Raw genomic sequence first — 22,619 nt, 5'->3', positions numbered from 1 at the left:
AACTTCAAGTTTAAGTAATATTTTAAATGCATGATTTATTATTTATTATTAAATTTCCCTGGAATGCCCACCTTTCCTCCTCTCTAACTACTTGAGGAAATTTGTTCTTAAAATCTGGGAAAGTCCCATCTCTCCTGTGAGGTGAGGTTGGGCCATGACCTCTATCTTTCCTGGGTCATTCCCTTTGCTAATTCCTACCCTACTTCTAATTTATGCAATGGAATCAGCACTCCTCTGTATTTTCCTCCAGTCTCTTACCATCTGTTTTCCATGATATGGCCCTTTATTAATTATTCATTTCAATTCAATAAATATTTATTGAATGCCTACTGTTGGCAAAGACAGTACAGCAAGGCAGTTAAAGGATGGAAGAATGCCCAAGTCTGAGGCACTCTGGATCATCTACTTCCTACCTGCATGGCTTTGGCTTATCTGCTCAACTCCTATGCCTCAGTTTCCCTAGAAACTAAGCATACTTCTGGGCTCACAGAATGTCAAAATAGATACAGTATAGTGACGTTTCCATAGTTTAGAACTCATTCACTGACTTAACAGCTACTTACTGAGCTCCTACTATGTACACCAAATGCTATTTGGGGAATCTAACTATGAACACTCCTTCATTGAGAGAAAAAAAAACAGTAAGCAAAAAAATAAATAAATAAATACTTGGATGTCAGATAATTATGTCTTCCATAAAGAATTATAAAGCAGGGGCGCCTGGGTGGCTCAGTGGGTTAAGCCGCTGCCTTCGGCTCAGGTCATGATCTCAGGGTCCTGGGATCGAGTCCCGCATCGGGCTCTTTGCTCAGCAGGGAGCCTGCTTCCTTCTCTCTCTCTCTGCCTGCCTCTCCATCTACTTGTGATTTCTCTCTGTCAAATAAATAAATAAATAAATCTTTAAAAAAAAAAAAAAAGAATTATAAAGCAGGATAAAGGGTAAGAGAGTAATACTGTGGGACAGGGGCTGCCTGAAGAGGTAGCATTTAAGCCAAGTTCTCAGTGAAATAGGAGAGTGAACACAAAAGAGCGTTCAAGGCAGAGGGAACACAAGCCTGAGTGAGAGTGTTCTTTAAGAGAGAGGAAGGAGGCCAGAGTGGCTGGAACAAAGGGAGTAAGGAAGACAATGGCCGAGAGGAATGTAATCAGGACCCAGGTCTGATAGTGCTTTGGAGGTCATGAGAAGAACTGTGGGCTTTATTCTAAGGTCATGGGAAGCCACTAGAGGGTTACAAGCAGGGACGTGACAGGCACGCTGTGTGGACAACACACTAGAACCCTACACACCTTCACTAACCATCAAAACGCTACATATTGATGAGTTGTTCCTGTGAGCTCCTTGCGGGGAGACACCAAGTCCTGTGAGTCTCGGCATCCCACCCAGCTTACTTGGAGCAAAGAAAAGATACATGACTAAAGCCTTAGTGATTGAATGACCTTTGCTTCTCATTTGCCTGAGTTTAAAAAAAAGTAAAATAAAATCAAGTATCATCTCTTTTTAGAGAGAGAGAGAGAAAGCACACATGCACCCACAAGCAATGGGATGAGGGAAGTGGGGGGAGGGGCAGAGGCGGAGCAAGAATCTGCAACAAGACTCCGCACTGAGCCTGCAGCCTGACATGGGGCTTGATCTCCCTTCCCTGAGATCACGCCCTGAGCCGAAATCCAGAGTCCGACGCTCAGACAAGGGAGCCGCTCAGGTGCACCACCGAGTACCTTCTAACACGTCCTCTCTGGCTTCGTTCTTTTGAGGGGTTTGGGTTTGTGTGTTTCCTCTCCTGACCACCTTTCAAAGAAAAGTGAACACAACTTTTACCTCCACAGATGTCCACTTCCCAACAACCTCAAACATCCGGAACGCAGCCTCTAAAGACAGAACACGAAACGTCCCACGGAGCTCTGCGAGAACCAGTCATAACTTCGCAACACGGAATCTCTCTATCTGACCTCTAACCATCAGCATATACGCACCACATCACTCTCATTAACCTACAATCCTGACCCTTGGTCCCAAACCCACGGCAGAATAAAAATCATAATAGGGGCCATAGAATTCTTAGGAGCCAGAATTCAAGGAGCTTTGTCTCTGAGGACAAAACTGGATAGGGTCACACGGGCAAAGAGGACTGGAAGGTCTAAGGCAACTTTACATTTCCAAATAACATTGCTGTATTATTTCTATCTTATTTAGTCAAAAACAGCATAGAGGGTCATTCTGCGAGTCCGTGGAAACTACTGCACAAAGCAATTAGCCACTATGGTTGCCTTACCCAACATTCCTCTGAAGATCAGTATGTTCCCAAACACACCTAACTGGTCTGACTATTCCCACTCAGAACATTCTCATCAGAGCCTTATGGAAACTTCTCTTGACCTACATTTTCCACCCACTAAGCAGCCTCTTGAGTTAACAGATTTCATAGGCTCCCTATGTAATAGTAACCATCTAACAATTTTTAAATTAACTCTTAAGGGTAGTACTTGGGCAGGAATCCTGAGCTGGAAAACAGGTATTGTGGGGCCACTTTTCCTTCTAGACTCATCAGTTCTGGAAAAGGCACTCAACCCAAGATTTAAGTTTTCAGCATTCACACAGATGAATAATACCAGTTAGACCTGAGGTCACCAAATGCGGCTGAGAGCCTCAGTATAAATGTGAGGGGATAACAACACAGACCTCCAGGATCAGGGAGGAAGTCCAGAGGACATGCATAAGGGAGATGATGTGGTTCGGTGCCTGTTACTGATGTCGTAATAATCATTTCTATCAACCAAACTCATCATCATGGAAATAGCATTCTTCTTGAATTAAACTTAAATTCCCACAGCATTCTTATTATCCTCCTCCGTGCACCTGTTCCATGTTCAAAGTGAGGCAATCAGCGTCGCTGTCACAAGGGCATTCGGCGGTTTCTTCCAATGCATGCAAACTGTCAAACTGTTGCCACTCAGCCACTTCTGAAAACGCGAAGATACGCTGGTGGCACAAGCGCTAAATAATACAGTGCATCTGAAAGACAAAGTCCCTCTTGATAAAGGAACGGCACGGCCTGTCAATTTACTCAGCACATCAAGCATCCATGGAGCGTTGCAAAGATGGAGAAACAACGTCTGTACCCTAAGGTAGGGAAGTGATTTGAAAAGAGGATAAACAGGAAATAGTGTTAGATGTTAGCTAACGAGGACCAGTGGATGTCAACCTTTCAGCGCCCAGATAATGCTTTTAATGGCCCCCAAACTGATTTCAAATTGTTGAAACTGAAAGCAGGTTTTACATACTGTGATTGCTCTGATTTATTGTTACCTAAAAATAAGTTATGCAGAAGGACACTGCAGAAGTACACAGTACAAATGCATCTAGACAAACACACACGTGCACACGTGCACACACACACATAATATAGGAAAATGTTTCTAATTTTCCTTGAGTGTTACAGGTCTACAAATACAAAATAACACTTGGTTTTAGCACCCAACACCTCCGGAAGCCAACAGAATTGTTTTTAAAGGGGGAGAAGGGTAGGAACAAGCCAGATTATCCAAAGAAATACTATATATCTATATATATTAAGCTCTGATTCTAGTCAAGAGAAGAGGAGAGGAGTGGAGCAGACCAATTTATCTCCCTCTCATTCTACCACTCAGGAATTTAAATCTGATTCCTGATTCTCCAACTGCTTATCAAACACCACAGGCCACCACACGATGCGGTCTCTAATGAGAGAGATCCTGCTTTCCCTCCCTCTGTGGACTGTCGGGTCCCACTCACTCTATCCATCCGCGTGGCGTTATCGCTAACTTCTCTCACGGAGCAAGGAAGCCGTCACATAAAGCCATCGGACTCCTAGATGAGGAACAAGGCTCATTCATTCGAGAAAATGCTTCGTGGAAATGCTTGTCGTCCCTCACACAGGTACCACCATCCCCTCAAGTCTCCGTGCTCCGTGCTTACAAAGGTATGAAGAACAGGGTCATGTCCATCAGCTTTCACAATATCCTTTTTGTAATTATGTTATAGTGAAGTTAATAATACTATCAACCTAGTGTACCTGCCACTTTAAGGAACACCTGTATGAAGCAAAAATACTACTTTGTGACTTTCTCAGCTGATGGGAAAATGAGAAATTACTTTTATTTCTCAATTACATTTTTTTCAACCAATTTGTGTATAAAAGTATTTAATGGGTTAGCATGAAGGGGGCACTATTCTAAGTAGTATGGCTGCATCTGTCTGAGTGTGTCCATGTTTAATGGACACACATCCACACAGATGCAAATGCAATCCTCACAGCAACGTTACAAGGTACACACGATTGCTTTATCAGCTGAGGAAACGAGTGTTCAGAGAGGTTAAGTAATCTGCTTAAGGTCACACAGCTACTCTGGAAGAAACCAGCTTTTGTTTCCAGGTAATTTGGATCCTGGAGCCCAGACTCAACCAGTGTGCTATAAATGACAACAATGTTTAAATTTGAGAGAAAATCTTCTAGTTATTTTTATCTTTATTCTTGAACATGTCAGCCAAGGCTCACAAATTCAACTGCTTATACCGAAGGGTCAAGGGAGTCAACATAAATGAGGGAAGCAGGTGGCACAGGGAATGAAAACTGCCCCAAAGGCTGAGGACAGTGAATAGTCAGCTACGGCAAACTGTCACAAAGCAGAAATAAAGACTCAGTGTTGCCCCAAATCTGAATTTTTAACGTCAAATCTTGTGATTTTTCAAACAATGCAACTAGTTTAAAAATACTTTTAAACATAATCTGGGCAAACATAACACGTATGTGGGCCTAACTGAGCGGTGGGCCACCAGGTTGACCTCAGCTTCAAACCATAACCTACTCAAATTTTGGGTGGGATAGGTCAAATCATTGGCAATAAATATGGATGATATTCACATGCCATCGCCAATACCTGTTTGATTGGGAAACACCTGAATCCCTCCCTCCGCCTGAGACACTTAACCAAACCTGTTTCTTAATTCATGTCTTCTTGCCGCAGAGTTTTCCTTTGGTCAGGTAGAAAATGACCTTGCTGGTTCTATTTATTATTTAACAGAACTCCGTCTCAAAATCCCTGTCATAATCCATAATAAAATAGAGAGCGCAAAGCTTAATCGGCTGTAAATGTACAGTAGTTAGCATTCGCTGCAAAATGCTAATAATATTTCGAGAATGCCATTTCTCTTCCTGGCCTTTGGACCAAATTGGTTAATGGGCTGAGACTCGGGAAATAATGGAAATAATTTAGGCAGAGAACTTCCCAACTATGCACCAACCTTGAACTGCACTGCCTCCAAGCCAGGAAAGGAGCCCGAGACGGCAGCCTACCGCACGCAGTCGGCAACGAGAGCTCGCCCGTCGGGGTGGACACTTGTGACTCTGACAAAAGCACAATCTAATATTTCAGTCCCAAATGGCAAGTGTCTGCTTTTCAGACGTTCTTAGCATCGGATTTTCTTAGATTACTACATAATTAAAACTGAATGTCTCACATGCATGTAGAGTATTGAAATCCTATGGTTCTAAGGAGTTTTCTAAAAGATAGTTCTAGTCCTGGAGGTCCTTAACCCAGCACGCTAATCACATACGCTCATTACGGGGCTGGGACCCTGAACCTGATCAAGTGAAGCACCAAAATTATTTTTCCAAAATCTTGGCCTTCACATTCCTCCATCTCAAAACAGACACCTGACCCACAGCTTCTGTGACCACAAAGCAGAACAACGCTATGGCCTGACATTTGTTAGTATGCTGTCATGTCACGTACGCACCCCTCGCCCACAACCCAGCAAACCCTTCCAGGCATCCGTGGATCCCAGGGAAACTCCTGAACAGGTCCACCCAGGGACGCTTACTTGGATCACCAATGCATTTCCTGTTGTTTATTTTGTTCTTGTTTTGGGGTAGTGGAGAACTGGAGCAAATCCGGTGTCCACCCTTGAGAGACAGAGTTCCAGTTTTGGTCTGCCCACAAGTCACTCTCAAGAACCAACTTGGGAGGGCGCCTGGGTGGCTCAGTGGGTTAAGCCGCTGCCTTCGGCTCAGGTCATGATCTCAGGGTCCTGGGACAGAGTCCCGAATCAGGCTCTCTGCTCAGCAGGGAGCCTGCTTCCATCTCTCTCTCTGCCTGCCTCTCCATCTACTTGTGATCTCTCTCTATCAAATAAATAAATAAAATCTTTAAAAAAAAAAAGAACCAACTTGGGAAAATCTTTCCCGCTTACATTCCGAAGAGCGGAGATGACTGAAATTTCCCAGCCCTGGGAAATTTCATTTTACATGAGAAAATCGCCTATTAGATTCAATATTCGCTCAGTTACACACACACACACACACACACAAACCCACCATATTGTTCCAGGTTCCCTGTTAATAAAAATAAGACACCTGTGCTGCTCCTTTCGGAACTCCTTGCCTTGCAAGGGAGACAGACACAGATCCTCCTCATCCTCAAGGATAAAGGCCGCAAAGGAAGTGCACACGCAGGGCACGAAATCACGGAAGGTGCTGGGTCCTCCACGGGATGCCGGGAGACAGAAGGCACGCTGCTCCAACTGGCCGTGGAAGGGCTGGGCTGACCTCTCCCTGACCCAGCTCTCCAGGTTCCATGAGAATGTCATGGTCCTGGAAGTTTTCAGGCATTCCCTGACTTCCCTCTCTACACATGGGCAGAAAGGAACCCGAGGGGTCCCCAGAACACCACCTGCGACCCGTCCCCCTCCCACCTGCTGGAACTGCAGACTGACAATACAGATGCCAGTGACAGAGATTCGATTCCTAGACACTCGAGAGGGGCCTCCACGGATGTCCCCCAAATCAGTCACACACGAGCTCCACCGGCCAAGAGTGCAACACGATGCAGGAGCTCCCACACCTGCCCACTGCCAGCAGGTTTATCCTCAGTGGCCCTTCCCAGCCGGCCCGAACGGAAGCTCGCCTCTGCTGACCCCTAAGGTCGGGGCAGGGCAGCTTCCCACCCAACCATCGCGTTGCTTCCCGAGAGGGAAACGGTTCTCTGATGATGCTACCCGATGCCCGTGTCTGCAGGACCCCTTACCAAGGACAGCCGACTCAATACCTCAGGCAGGGAGGCCAAGATGTGACTGTTAGATACGGCAATTCTTCCTCTTTTTTATGTTGTGGTGAAACCTACAAGCTTTCTCTCAATTAAAAAAAAAAAAAAACACTATAAATGCGTAAGACAAAATTCATAGGATTGCAAAGAAAAATAGTCATGTTATAATGCACTATGTTCCAGTGGGTTAGGCATCTGCCTTTGGCTCAGGTCATGATCCCAGGGTCCTGGGGTCGAATTCTGCATCAGGCTCCCTGCTCCGCGAGAAGCCTGCTTCTCCCTCTGCCTGCAGCTCCCCCTGCTTGTGCCCTGACTCACACTCTCTCTCTCTCTCTCTCTCCCTCAAATAAATACATATAACATTTTTTTAAAAAAATAAGTAAATAAATATGAATAAAATAAAATGTGTTAAGTTCAGAATCCAAGCAAGCTTTAAATACTATTTATGACGTGTACGTACACGCATGTAGTTGTTAGTAAAAATAGGCAGCGAGCAGCATAAGAACCACCTGCCCGTCCTGACAGGGACGTGTATTTTTACCCTAGTCACCCTCTTCATGAACCTGTTTCTGAGGGTTTCCAAACTAGTACCTATTACAGACTATTCAGACAGCAAGATTCTAACTCTATATTTCAGAGAAGCCCGAGCTACAAATATATTCTAAGGGTGACATTCATGACTCTCTCCACCGCGCATGCCACCTCTGAACCATCGGCAACACGGATCAAGCAGAATAAGAACACGGTCAGGAGCCAGGGAGCAGAATCCTGGCGTTCGGTCACCTCAGACAGGAACCACCTGAACTGGGATCTCAGGGACACGGAAACCCACTAACCGCACCTGCTGACCCATGTGTGACATCATACCTTCATGACGCCTCAAGGCTTGAAAGAACCTCAGCGGAATATCCTCTAGTTGGGGCTTTCACATTACTATGACTAAGAATACATTTTATTGGTAAAAATAAAGTTCACAGTCTTCTGAGCAGAGAGTTGTTGCATTGCTGTACCCTGATGACAAAAATGCATACGCGAAGGGCATCTGGGTGGCTCAGTCGGTTGAGAGTCTGACCTTGGCTGAGGGTTAGGATTGCGGGGTCCTGGGATCGAGCCCATGTTGTATCAGGCTCCCTGACTGATGGGGAGTCTGCTTCTCCCTCTCGCTCTGGTGCTTCTCGCCCCGTCCCAACCCATTCATACTTTCTCTCCCTCTCTCTCTTTCAAATAAATACAATCTTTTAAAAAAACAAGCATATATGACATGGCATTATTAGGAAGTCCTTAAGTCCTTTTAAGTCCTTAAGGCTTCTTTCCATCAAAATGCTATCAACACACACTTGAAAAATGAGATATATACAGATGAGGGCCATCTATCCAATCCAGTCAATTACTGCTACCGAGATGGATACAAGGATGCATAACAACCTGCCCCTCTCCTAATCAGCAAATCTGTACACTATCAACTTTTTTTTATTTTTTTAAAAGATTTTATTTGTTTGGCAGAGAGAGAGATCACAAGTAGGCAGAGAGGCAGGCAGAGAGAGAGGAGAAAGCAGGCTCCACGCTGAACAGAGAGCTCAGCTCATCCAATACAGGGCTCGATACCAGGACCCTGAGACCATGACCTGAGCCGAAGGCAGAGGCTTAACCCACTGAGCCACCCAGGTGCCCCTATTGTGAGTTAATTTTTGTATATGATGTGTTTAATGAATTTTTAGTAGGTAAAATAAAAATATTGCTAATTATAAATTCTCCTCTCGTTACCTAGGTGAAGTTGCTGAGAGTGCTTGAAAATAATAAAATCACAAATTTATTTTTAAATGACTTAGGCATGTTAATAAGCCAGACCAATATTACCACACTAATTAGTCTGAATTAGTAAGTTAAAATAACGGTGTGCAATAATATAACAATACAGCTTTTCAGAATATTTGTGATCTCTGTCTGTGACAAATAAATAAATAAAATCTTTTTAAAAAAATTAACTCACAATGAATCCCAGGCCTAAATATAAAGCCTAAAGCCAAAACATTTTCTAGAAAACCACCTCTGTGACCTTGGGTTAGAGGAAACTATTTCTAAAACATCAAAAGCACGATGCCTAAAAGAACACAACAGGGAGACGGGGCTTTATCAAAACAGAAAACTTCTGCTCTTCCAAAGATACCAGGAGGAGAATGAACAGACCGGGAGAAAATATCTGTAATTCATTTATTTGGTAAAGTAATTGTAGCAAGAATATATAAAGAACTCTCAAAATTCAGGGATGTCTGGGTGGCTCAGTCTGTTAAGCATCTGCCTTCGGCTCAGGTCATGGTCTCAGGGTCCTGAGATTGAGCCCCATATCGGGCTCTCTGCTCGGCGGGGAGACTGCATCCCCCCTTCTCTCTCTGCCTGCCTCTCTGCCTACTTGTGACTTCTCTCTCTGTCAAATAAATAAATAAAATCTTAAAAAACAAAACAAAACAACAATTTGATCATTTCTTAAAATGTCAAACGTATGCCTACCACATGAACCAGCCATTCTGCTCCCCTGTACTTCCTTAAAAGAAAGCCTATGACCACTTTGTTCATGTATAATATGTTCATAACCCCTATTTGAAATGTTCCCAATAACAAACATCCTGAGCATCCATCAATAGGCGAATGTGGCAGATTACTAAATTACTCAGCAACTTTTAAAAATGTGCTATTGGAGGGGAGGAGTCAAGATGGCGGAGAAGTAGCAGGCTGAGACTACTTGAGCTACCAGGAGATCAGCTAAAGAGCTTATCTAAAGATTGCAAACACCTGCAAATCCATCGGCAGATCGAAGAGAAGAACAGCAATTCTAGAAACAGAAAAACAACCACTTTCTGAAAGGTAGGACTGGCGGAGAAGTGAATCCAAAGTGATGGGAAGATAGACCCCGGGGGGAGGGGCCGGCTCCCGGCAAGCGGCCGAGCAACAAAGCACAAAATCAGGACTTTTAAAAGTCTGTTCCACTGAGGGACATCGCTCCAGAGGCTAAACCGGGGCGAAGCCCACACACGGTCAGTGTGGCCTCAGATCCCGCAGGGTCACAGAAGGATGGCGGGTGTCTGAGTGTCCCAGAGCTTGCGGATATTGCAAAGGGAAAGCCGGCTACCGAGACAGAGCCGACAGTAAGCTCGCAGCTCGGGGTTACCTTGAACCAGTCGCAGGCTCGGTGAGCTCGGAGCGCGGCCGGAGGTTAGGCAGATGGGAGTTACTGGGCGCTGTTCTCTGAGGGCGCACTGAGGAGTGGGGTCCCGGGCTCTCTGCTCCTCCAGGCCGGAGACCAGGAGGCCGCCATTTGTATTCCCGTCCTCCGGAACTCTACGGAAAGCGCTCAGGGAACAAAAGCTCCTGAAAGCAAACCCGAGTGGATTACTCAGCCCGGCCCTTAGGGGCGGTGCAATTCCGCCTGGGGCAAAGACACTTGAGAATCACTACACCAGGCCCCTCCCCCAGAAGATCAACAAGAAATCCAGCCAAGACCAAGTTCACCTACCAAGGAGTGCGGTTTCAATACCAAGCAGAGAAGCAGAATTCTAGAGGAGGAGAAAGCAAAGCACGGAACTCATGGCTTTCTCCCTGTGATTTTTTAGTCTTGCAGTTAAAATAATTTTTTTCTTTTTCATTTTTCTTCTCTTCTTTTGCTAAATTTTTTTAACTTTTCCCCTTTTCGTTTTTAACATTTTTTAACTAGTTTATCTAATATATATATTTTTTCTTTTTCATACTTTTCTTTATTCGTTTTCTTTTTTTAATTCCTTTTTTTTTTTTTTTTTCCTTTCTTTTTTTTTTGAACCTCTTTTTATCCCCTTTCTCCCCCCTCACGATTTGGGATCTCTTCTGATTTGGTTAAAGCATATTTTCCTGGGGTTGTTGCCACCCTTTTAGTATTTTACTTGCTCCTTCATATACTCTTATCTGGACAAAATGAGAAGGCGGGAAAAATTCACCACAAAAAAAAAGAACAAGAGGCAGTACCGAAGGCTAGGGACCTAATCAATACAGACATTGGTAATATGTCAGAACTAGAATTCAGAATGACAATTCTCAAGGTTCTAGCCGGACTCGAAAAAGGCATGGAAGATATTAGAGAAACCCTCTCGGGAGATATAAAAGCCCTTTCTGGAAAAATAAAAGAACTAAAATCTAACCAAGTTGAAATCAAAAAAGCTATTAATGAGGTACAATCAAAAATGGAGGCTCTCACTGCTAGGATAAATGAGGCAGAAGAAAGAATTAGCGATATAGAAGACCAAATGACAGAGAATAAAGAAGCTGAGCAAAAGAGGGACAAACAGCTACTGGTCCACGAGGGGAGAAATCGAGAGATAAGTGACACCATAAGACGAAACAACATTAGAATAACTGGGATTCCAGAAGAAGAAGAAAGAGAGAGGGGAGCAGAAGGTATATTGGAGAGAATTATTGGGGAGAATTTCCCCAATATGGCAAAGGGAAAGAGCATCAAAATTCAGGAGATTCAGAGAACGCCCCTCAAAATCAATAAGAATAGACCCACACCACGTCACCTAATAGTAAAATTTACAAGCCTTAGTGACAAAGAGAAAATCCTGAAAGCAGCCCAGGAAAAGAAGTCTGTAACATACAATGGTAAAAATATTAGATTGGCAGCTGACTTATCCACAGAGACCTGGCAGGCCAGAAAGAGCTGGCATGATATATTCAGAGCACTAAACGAGAAAAATACGCAGCCAAGAATACTATATCCAGCTAGGGTATCATTGAAAATAGAAGGAGATTCCTTTCTCATGTTGAGGTCTTTTATCCATTTTGAGTTTATCTTTGTGTACGGTGTAAGAGAATGGTCGAGTTTCATTCTTCTACATATAGCTGTCCAGTTTTCCCAGCACCATTTATTGAAGAGACTGTCTTTTTTCCACTGTATATTTTTTCCTGTTTTGTCAAAGATTAATTGATCATAGAGTTGAAGGTCCATATCTGGGCTCTGTACTCTGTTCCACTGGTCTATGTGTCTGTTTTTATGCCAGTACCATGCTGTCTTGGTGATCACAGCTTTGTAATAAAGCTTGAAATCAGGTAAGGTGATGCCGCCAGTTTTATTTTTGTTTCAACATTTCCTTAGCGATTCGGGGTCTCTTCTGATTCCATACAAATTTTTGGATTATTTGCTCCAGCTCTTTGAAGAATGCCGGTGGAATTTTGATCGGAATGGCATTAAAAGTATAGATTGCTCTAGGCAGTATAGACATTTTAACAATGTTTATTCTTCCGATCCAAGAGCATGGAATGGTCTTCCATCTTTTTGTGTCTTCTTCAATTTCTTTCCTGAGTGTTCTGTAGTTCCTCGAGTACAGATCCTTTACCTCTTTGGTTAGGTTTATTCCCAGGTATCTTATGGTTCTTGGTGCTATAGTAAATGGAATCGATTCTCTAATTCCCTTTCTGTATTTTCATTGTTAGTGTATAAGAAATCCACTGATTTCTGCACATTGACTTTGTATCCTGCCACGTTGCTGAATTGCTGTATGAGTTCTAGTAGTTTGGGGGTGGAGTCTTTTGGGTTTTCCATATAAAGAATCATGTCATCTGCGAAGAGAGAGAGTTTGACTTCTTCATTACCAATTTGGATACCTTTTATTTCTCTCTGTTGTCTGATTGCTGTTGCTAGGACTTCTAATACTATGTTGAACAAGAGTGGTGAAAGTGGGCATCCTTGTCTTGTTCCTGATCTCAATGGGAAGGCTGCAAGCTTTTTCCCATTGAGGATGATATTTGCTGTGGGTCTTTCATAGATAGATTTGATGAGGTTCAGGAATGTTCCCTCTATCCCTATACTTTGAAGCGTTTTAATCAGGAACGGATGTTGGATTTTGTCAAATGCTTTTTCTGCATCAATTGAGAGGACCATGTGGTTCTACTCTCTTCTCATATGCAAAGGAAACAGTCAAAAAAACAAAGAGGCAACCCACAGAATGGGAGAAGATATTTGCAAATGACAGTACAGACAAAAGGTTGATATCCAGGATCTATAATGAACTCCTCAAACTCAACCCACACGAAACAGACAAACACATCAAAAAATGGGCAGAAGATATGAACAGACACTTCTCCAATCAAGACATACAAATGGCTATCAGACACATGAAAAAATGCTCATCATCATTAGCCCTCAGGGAGATTCAAATTAAAACCACATTGAGATATCACCTTACACCAGTTAGAATGGCCAAAATTAACAAAACAGGAAACAACATGTGTTGGAGAGGATGTGGAGAAAGGGGAACCCTCTTACACTGTTGGTGGGAATGCAAGTTGGTGCAGCCTCTTTGGAGAACAGTGTGGAGATTCCTCAAGAAATTAAAAATAGAGCTTCCCTATGACCCTGCAATTGCACTCCTGGGTATTTACCCCAAAGACACAGATGTCGTGAAAAGAAGGGCCATCTGTACCCCAATGTTTATAGCAGCAATGGCCACAGTCGCCAAACTATGGAAAGAACCAAGATGCCCTTCAACGGATGAATGGATAAGGAAGATGTGGTCCATATACACTATGGAGTATTATGCCTCCATCAGAAAGGATGAATACCCAACTTTTGTAGCAACATGGATGGGACTGGAAGAGATTATGCTGAGTGAAGTAAGTCAAGCAGAGAGAGTCAATTATCATATGGTTTCACTTATTTGCGGAGCATAACAAATAGCATGGAGGACAAGGGACGTTAGAGAGGAGTAGGGAATTTGGGTAAATTGGAAGGGGAGGTGAACCATGAGAGACTATGGACTATGAAAAACAGTCTGAGGGGTTTGAAGTGGCGGGGGGGTGGGAGGTTGGGGTACCAGGTGGTGGGTATTATAGAGGGCACGGCTTGCATGGAGCACTGGGTGTGGTGAAAAAATAATGAATAATGCTTTTCTGAAAATAAATAAATTGGCAAAAAAAAAAAGAAAATAGAAGGAGAGATTAAAAGCTTCCAGGACAACAAAAAATGAAAGAATTTGCAAACACCAAACCAGCTCTACAGGAAATATTGAAAGGGGTCCTCTAAGCAAAGAGAGAGCCTACAAGTGGTAGATCAGTAAGGAACAGAGACAATATACAGTAACAGTCACCTTACAGGCAATACAATGGCACTAAATTCATATCTCTCAATAGTTACCCTGAATGTTAATGGGCTAAATGCCCCAATCAAAAGACACAGGGTATCAGAATGGATAAAAAAACAAGACCCATCTATATGTTGCCTCCAAGAAACTCATTTTAAGCCCGAAGACACCTCCAGATTTAAAGTGAGGGGGTGGAAAAGAATTTACCATGCTAATGGACATGAGAAGAAAGCAGGAGTGGCAATCCTTATATCAGATCAATTAGATTCTAAGCCAAAGACTATAATAAGAGATGAGGAAGGACACTATATCATACTCAAAGGGTCTGTCCAACAAGAAGATCTAACAATTTTAAATATCTATGCCCCCAACGTGGGAGCAGCCAACTATATAAACCAATTAATAACAAAATCAAAGAAACACATCCACAATAATACTATAATAGTAGGGGACTTTAACACTTCCCTCACGGAAATGGACAGATCATCCAAGCAAAACATCAACAAGGAAATAAAGGCCTTAAACGACACACTGGACGAGATGGACATCACAGATATATTCAGAACATTTCATCCCAAAACAACAGAATACACATTCTTCTCTAGTGCACATGGAACATTCTCCAGAATAGATCAAATCCTCGGTCCTAAATCAGGACTCAACTGGTATCAAAAGATTGGGATCATTCCCTGCATATTTTCAGACCACATTGCTCTGAAGCTAGAACTCAACCACAAGAGGAAGTTTGGAAAGAACCCAAATACATGGAGACTAAACAGCATCCTTCTAAAGAATATGGTCAACCAGGAAATTAAAGAAGAATTGAAAAAAATCATGGAAACAAATGATAATGAAAATACAATGGTTCAAAATCTGTGGGACACAACAAAAGAAGTCCTGAGAGGAAAATATATAGCGGTACAAGCCTTTCTCAAGAAACAAGAAAGGTATCAGGTACACAACCTAACCCTACACCTAAAGGAGCTGGAGAAAGAACAAGAAAGAAACCCTAAGCCCAGCAGGAGAAGAGAAATCATAAAGATCAGAGCAGAAATCAATGAAATAGAAACTAAAAAAACAATAGAACAAATCAATGAAACTAGGAGCTGGTTCTTTGAAAGAATTAATAAAACTGATAAACCCCTGGCCAGACTTATCAAAAAGAAAAGAGAAAGGACCCAAATAAAATCATGAATGAAAGAGGAGAGATCACAACTAACACCAAAGAAATACAAACTATTATAAGAACATACTATGAGCAACTCTACGCCAACAAATTTGACAATCTGGAAGAAATAGATGCATTCCTAGAAACATATAAACTACCACAACTGAACCAGGAAGAAATAGAAAGCCTGAACAGACCCATAACCAGTAAGGAAATTGAAACAGTTATTAAAAATCTCCAAACAGGGGCTCCTGGGTGGCTCAGTGGGTTAAGCCACTGCCTTCGGCTCAGGTCATGATCTCAGGGTCCTGGGATCGAGTCCCACGCCGGGCTCTCTGCTCAGCAGGGAGCCTGCTTCCTCCTCTCTCTCTGCCTGCCTCTCTGTCTACTTGTGATCTCTCTCTGTCAAATAAATAAATAAAATCTTTAAAAAAAAAAAAATCTCCAAACAAACAAAAGCCCAGGGCCAGACGGCTTCCCGGGGGAATTCTACCAAACATTTAAAGAAGAACTAATTCCTATTCTCCTGAAACTGTTCCAAAAAATAGAAATGGAAGGAAAACTTCCAAACTCATTTTATGAGGCCAACATCACCTTGATCCCAAAACCAGACAAGGATCCCATCAAAAAAGAGAGCTATAGACCAATATCCTTGATGAACACAGATGCAAAAATTCTCACCAAAATACTGGCCAATAGGATTCAACAGTACATTAAAAGGATTATTCACCACGACCAAGTGGGATTATTCCAGGGCTGCAAGGTTGGTTCAACATCCGCAAATCAGTCAATGCGATACAACACATCAATAAAAGAAAGAACAAGAACCGTATGATACTCTCAATAGATGCTGAAAAAGCATTTGACAAAGTACAGCTTCCCTTCCTGATCAAAACTCTTCAAAGTGTAGGGATAGAGGGTGCATACCTCAATATCATCAAAGCCATCTATGAAAAGCCCACCGCAAATATCATTCTCAATGGAGGAAAAACTGAAAGCTTTTCCGCTAAGGTCAGGAACACGGCAGGGATGTCCATTATCACCACTGCTATTCAACATAGTACTAGAAGTCCTAGCCTCAGCAATCAGACAACAAAAGGAAATTAAAGGCATCCAAATCGGCAAAGAAGTCAAATTATCACTCTTCGCAGATGATATGATACTATATGTGGAAAACCCAAAAGGCCCCACTCCAAATCTGCTAGAACTTGTACAGGAATTCAGTAAAGTGTCAGGATATAAAAGCAAGGCACAGAAATCAGTTGCATTTCTCTACACCAACAACAAGACAGAAGAAAGAGAAATTAAGGAGTCAGTCCCATTTACAATTGCACCCAAAACCATAAGATACCTAGGAATAAACCTAACCAAAGAGGCACAGAATCTATACTCAGAAAACTATAAAGTACTCATGAAAGAAATTGAGGAAGACATAAAGAAATGGAAAAATATTCCATGCTCCTGGATTGGAAGAATAAATATTGTGAAAATGTCTATGCTACCTAAAGCAATGTACACATTTAATGCAATTCCTATCAATGTACCATCCATCTTTTTCAAAGAAATGGAACAAATAATCCTAAAATTTATATGGAACCAGAAAAGACCTCGAATAGCCAAAGGAATATTGAAAAAGAAAGCCAAAGTTGGTGGCATCACAATTCCGGATTTCAAGCTCTATTACAAAGCTGTCATCATCAAGACAGCATGGTATTGGCACAAAAACAGACACACAGATCAATGGAACAGAATAGAGAGCCCAGAAATAGACCCTCAACTCTATGGTCAACTAATCTTTGACAAAGCAGGAAAGAATGTCCAGTGGAAAAAAGACAGCCTCTTCAATAAATGGTATTGGGAAAATTGGACAGCCACATGGAGAAAAATGAAATTGGACCATTTCCTTACACCACACACAAAAATAGACTCAAAATGGATGAAGGATCTCAATGTGAGAAAGGAATCCATCAAAATCCTGGAGGAGAACACAGGCAGCAACCTCTTCGACCTCAGCCGCAGCAACATCTTCCTAGGAACATCACCAAAGGCAAGGGAAGCAAGGGCCAAAATGAACTATTGGGATTTCATCAAGATCAAAATCTTTTGCACAGCAAAGGAAACCGTTAACAAAATCAAAAGACAACTGGCACAATGGGAGAAGATATTTGCAAACGACATATCAGATAAAGGACTAGTGTCCAAAATCTATAAAGAACTTAGCAAACTCAACACCCAAAGAACAAATAATCCAATCAAGAAATGGGCAGAGGACATGAACAGACATTTCTGCAAAGAAGACATCGAGATGGCCAACAGACACATGAAAAACTGCTCCATATCACTCGGCATCAGGGAAATACAAATCAAAACCACAATGAGATATCACCTCACACCAGTCAGAATGGCTAAAATCAACAAGTCAGGAAATTACAGATGCTGACGAGGATGCGGAGAAAGGGGAACCCTCCTCCACTGTTGGTGGGAATGCAAGCTGGTGCAACCACTCTGGAAAACAGCATGGAGGTTCCTCAAAATGTTGAAAATAGAACTGCCCTATGACCCAGCAATTGCACTACTGGGTATTTACCCTAAAGATACAAACGTAGTGGGTGCCTGGGTGGCTCAGTGGGTTAAGCCGCTGCCTTCGGCTCAGGTCATGATCTCAGGGTCCTGGGATCCAGTCCCGCATCGGGCTCTCTGCTCAGCAGGGAGCCTGCTTCCTCCTCTCTCTCTCTCTGCCTGCCTCTCTGCCTACTTGTGATCTCTCTCTGTCAAGTAAATAAATAAAATCTTTAAAGAAAAAAAAAAAAAAAGATACAAACGTAGTGATCCAAAGGGGCACGTGCACCCGAATGTTTATAGCAGCAATGTCCACAATAGCCAAACTATGGAAAGAACCTAGATGTCCATCAACAGATGAATGGATCAAGAAGATGTGGTATATATATACAATGGAATACTATGCAGCCATCAAAAGAAATGAAATCTTGCCATTTGCGACAACATGGATGGAACTAGAGCGTATCATGCTCAGCGAAATAAGTCAAGCGGAGAAAGACAACTATCATATGATCTCCCTGATATGAGGAAGTGGTGATGCAACATGGGGGCTTAAGTGGGTAGGAGAAGAATAAATGAAACAAGATGGGATTGGGAGGGAGACAAACCATAAGTGACTCTTAATCTCACGAAACAAACTGAGGGTTGCTGGGGGAGAGGAGGGTTGGGAGAAGGGGGTGGGGTTATGGACATTGGGGAGCGTATGTGCTTTGGTGAGTGCTGTGAAGTGTGTAAACCTGGCGATTCACAGACCTGTACCCCTGGGGATAAAAATATATGTTTATAAAAAATTTTAAAATTTAATATAAAAAAAAATGTGCTATTGGGGCACCTGGGTGGCTCAGCTGGTTAAGCATCCAACTCTTGGTTTCAGCTCAGGTCATGATCTCAAGGTCCTAGGATCCTCATGTCATGATCTCAGGGTCCTGGGATCAAGCCCCACATAGGTTTCTAAGGTCAGCAGGGAGTCTGCTTGACCCCTCTCCTTCTGCCCCCCCCCTCCCTCATGCTCTCTCCCAAATAAAGAACAACAGAAAAATTTAAAAATATTATTAAAAATGAGCTACTGATACACATGACAAAAAAAATCTGCACAAAGAAATCAAACAAAAAAAGAATACATACTGTATGGTTCCACTTAAAACTGTAGAAAAAGCAAACATCTTCAATGACAAAAAGATCCGTGGTTACCGGGGGATGGTGGGGGGAGGGGCAAGAGGTACTGGTTACTAAGAGGCACAAGTCAACTTTCAGGAGTGACAGGTAGATTCATTATTTTGATATGGAGATGACTTCATGGTGTACATATGTATGTTAAAACTTATCAAACTGGGGGCTCCTGGGTGGCTCAGTCGTTATTTATTTATTTTTAAGATTTTTATTTGTTTATTTGACAGACAGAGATCACAAACAGGCAGAGAGGCAGGCAGAGAGAGAGAGGAGGAAGCAGGCTCCCTGCTGAGTAGAGAGCCCGATGCGGGGCTCGATCCCAGGACCCCAGGATCATGACCTGAGCCGAAGGTAGAGGCTTTAACCCACTGAGCCACCCAGGCACCCCAAATAAAATCTTTAAAAAAAAAAAAAGAAAATACTTATCAAACTGTACTCTTTTTAAGTAAGTTGCACTCACTCTATGTCAAATACACCTCAATAAAGCTGTGAAAAATAAGTAAAATTAAAAGAAATGCCTTGTGTTCTAAATGTAGTTTCAAAACTCTATCAACTATGCCATTTTAACCTCACAACAGGGGTGCCTGGGTGGCTCAGTGGCTTAAGCCTCTGTCTTCGGTCAGGTCATGGTGTCAGGGTCCTGGGATTGAGCCCCACATCAGGCTCCCTTCTGAGCAGAGAGCCCCTGCTCTCTCTACCTACTTACGATCTCCCTCTCTCTCTGTCAAATAAATAAAATCTTTTAAAAAAAAAATAAATAAACCTCACAATAACACTTTGAAATATGAAATGTTGTTACACCCATTTCCAGGAAAAAGGAACTGAGGCTCACAGAGAATGAATAACTTTCTTACTCAGTAACTTCCATAGCTAGAACTTTACAAAACAAAGGCAGAAGCATTTTGATTTCATGTTAAATTAACACTTCCAAAGCACTTGACGATTTTTTAAGATAACTTAAATAGCTCCCAAGCAAAGATATATAGATCTTTATCTCTGGCAAATATTTACACTATTTATTTGCTTAGCAAAAGTCTTTTAACGGACAGCACATGGGTAAATGTCAGCCCTATCATTTCAGGAGCTTCACCAATTCTAAAATTAATGGAGTTTAAATCAAGGTTTCAGTGACTTAAGAAAAATAATCCAGGTTCTGGTGTGTCACACACCCAAGAGTTGCAAGTGAGACTCACAGGAAAACCAATTCAACATCAGCACAACCCAGGGTAGAAAAGACAGCTTAATAGCCCTCTTGTTCCCACCTAGAGAGATCAAACACCTGAGTTTTTCTTCAGGAGCAGATAGACTTGCAAGTGCATGCACAAACACGTACACATGTATACACACACACACACACACACACACACACCGGCAACTAAATTGCTCATCTAGCCTTTCTGTGGATGTTTCAAATTTCTAGGCCCTAAAAGTACACTAACTAGAAAAATCATAAATGTTGATTGTTGCTCTCTCTCTTTACATATGGGCATTATTTCCTATAGGATAGGACTGGCCAGCAACAGCTCAAGCAGGTTTAAGTAATATTGTCACTTGGAATTCTTCCACTGGTCCACACTTGCTTGGAAGTCTCTAAGAGGAGACCACAGGACATTTGACGAAGGAGCCCTGAAAACAGAACCATGTTCTTTTCCCTGGCTCGAATCTACCCAGGCTTTCAAAGCTCCTCTTGAAAGAAGAGCCTTCCACCATCCCTTGCACATGCTTTCCAAACTACCAAGTCAGTGACTACGTTTGATTTGGAGGAAGAAGACACACACCTCAACTTTGTTCTCCTTCACCCACCACCAAGGTCAGGTTATTCAGGTCTCCCACGCCCCACACTTCAGGTATTTATTTCTCGTCCTTTAGCAGGTACCTAGACAAAAATCAGGGATGAACCACAGAAAAGCTACCTGCTTCTAGCAACACTGATGCTCATGGTATCTTTTTCCTAAAACAAAGTTCTCTATTATTTTTCCTTCTGAATTTGGGACCCCAAAACTCACACCAAACAGGGAAGAAACAGGACCGCACAACCCAGGAGGAAATGCCTCTGCCTTCAGGCTCTCCTCACCCTGTTTAAATTGGCTACGGTTCTCATCTGCTTCCAGACATTCCCAAAAACATAAGCACTGGCGGCACACGGCATTAGAAGTGAAACTGTTTTTTAGCTCTATACATACAGTCTTCTCGTAATCAATTAATCCTTTCTAGCAGTTTTCCGAACATCTCTTCAATAACATTATCTCCAGAGTGCTATTCTGAGACTACCATCTGGGCCACAATATTGCAGGCATTCAAGCCACACCTAGAAAAACACAAAACCTCCTTTTTCTTCCTGCCCCCTTGCCACCCCTCCTGATTCTTTTTACCAGTGATTTCATTTTCCTTATCTGGGATAAAAGATTCTGATTTTCTTAGATACCACTGACATCCAGATGAGATACTGACCCATAGCTTTTTAAACCCCAAATTATAGGCTTTGTTTAAATGAGTTTAAGTGCCTGGCTTGAAAGAACAAAGAGGAACTTTCTTCTCAAGGGTAAGGAAAATGTTCTCCTAACTACCCAGAGAACCCTTCAAAGGTGGCTCTCTCCCTACCCTGCCTCAAAGACTCAGAAAGGGGTAGCAGGAGAATCCTGCTCTGCAGAGTAGGAAGGCTCAAGCTCATTTAAGGAACAGAAATTCTTTACTCTAGGGTCAGGAAACAACCCTTCCTTCCCTCGAAAAAGGATGTGAATCTTGCTCATTTGTCAGATATTTTGCAGAGCTGACCTTGCCAACAGCATTGGGACTTGAACTTCGAGCTGAGGAATAAGAAGTTGAATATTAACACCTCGTGTCTTCTGTTCCTTTCCCTTCTTCTTAAACGCCAAGATTATGAAAAGCCCAGGAAGATGGCACTGGAGAAAAATAATGTAGTGTCCAAGAGAGGTCAATGGAATCGTTAAAGCTAGAGTCTTTTAGCATTCAGGAATGGCCAGGCCAATGCAAAATGAATATTTTCACAGTCCTTTCAAGAAGTGTAAATGGAGGGCAACTTTATACGGGGGAGAAGAGACCTAGACCTCTCCCAGCCAAACTGTGGCCCACAAACACTAAAAGAGAGACTCAATGCCCCTGGATCAAACTATAGTTTGGTAAGAACTAGAATCGGATTTCTCCCCAACCCCCCTTCTGAATCAGTGGTTCTCCTCTTTGGCCCAGGCAGCTGTTCAATAATACTGTGGCCTGGGCTCCACCTTGCAAGCAAGATTCAGATGGGACAAAGTTGCAGTGAAGGCACTGTGCTTTATTATGTAAAATCTCCCCAGAGAGAGAATTAAGTAGACATCATCATGTAGATGCCCTTTTCAATTACCACCAAAACAGAGGTTTTTTGACCACCCTGAAGTCCTGTTTCTTGTTTATAAAGTAAAAGATAATCCTAGGGAGTGGCTTTTACAGAGATAGATCTATACAGTTAACAAAGTAACCATTCACCCACTCACTGGGTGTGCAGCAAGAGGAAGACAGACAAGAACAATTATGGAAGGAAATGT

The 22,619-nt window shown here is 42.5% G+C and overlaps 1 protein-coding gene across 1 annotated transcript in view; it reads right to left on the bottom strand.

Annotated features, from left to right (window-relative positions):
• The window catches only part of LOC122910190 (chemokine-like protein TAFA-2), a 115,093-nt gene extending 108,471 nt beyond the window's left edge, over positions 1-6,622 (bottom strand). The window contains exons 1-2 of the mRNA XM_044254854.1: positions 6,418-6,622; positions 2,855-2,958 (exon numbers count right to left, since the gene is read on the bottom strand). Coding sequence (XP_044110789.1) covers positions 2,855-2,958; positions 6,418-6,622 — 309 coding nt within the window. The remainder of the gene's footprint in view (positions 1-2,854; positions 2,959-6,417) is intronic.
• Between the last annotated feature and the right edge of the window lie 15,997 nt (positions 6,623-22,619).

This window comes from Neovison vison, chromosome 6 (genome assembly GCF_020171115.1).
Source record: "Neovison vison isolate M4711 chromosome 6, ASM_NN_V1, whole genome shotgun sequence".
In the NCBI taxonomy this organism is placed as follows: Eukaryota; Metazoa; Chordata; class Mammalia; order Carnivora; family Mustelidae; genus Neogale; species Neogale vison.
This window is presented reverse-complemented; position numbering and strand designations above follow the sequence as displayed.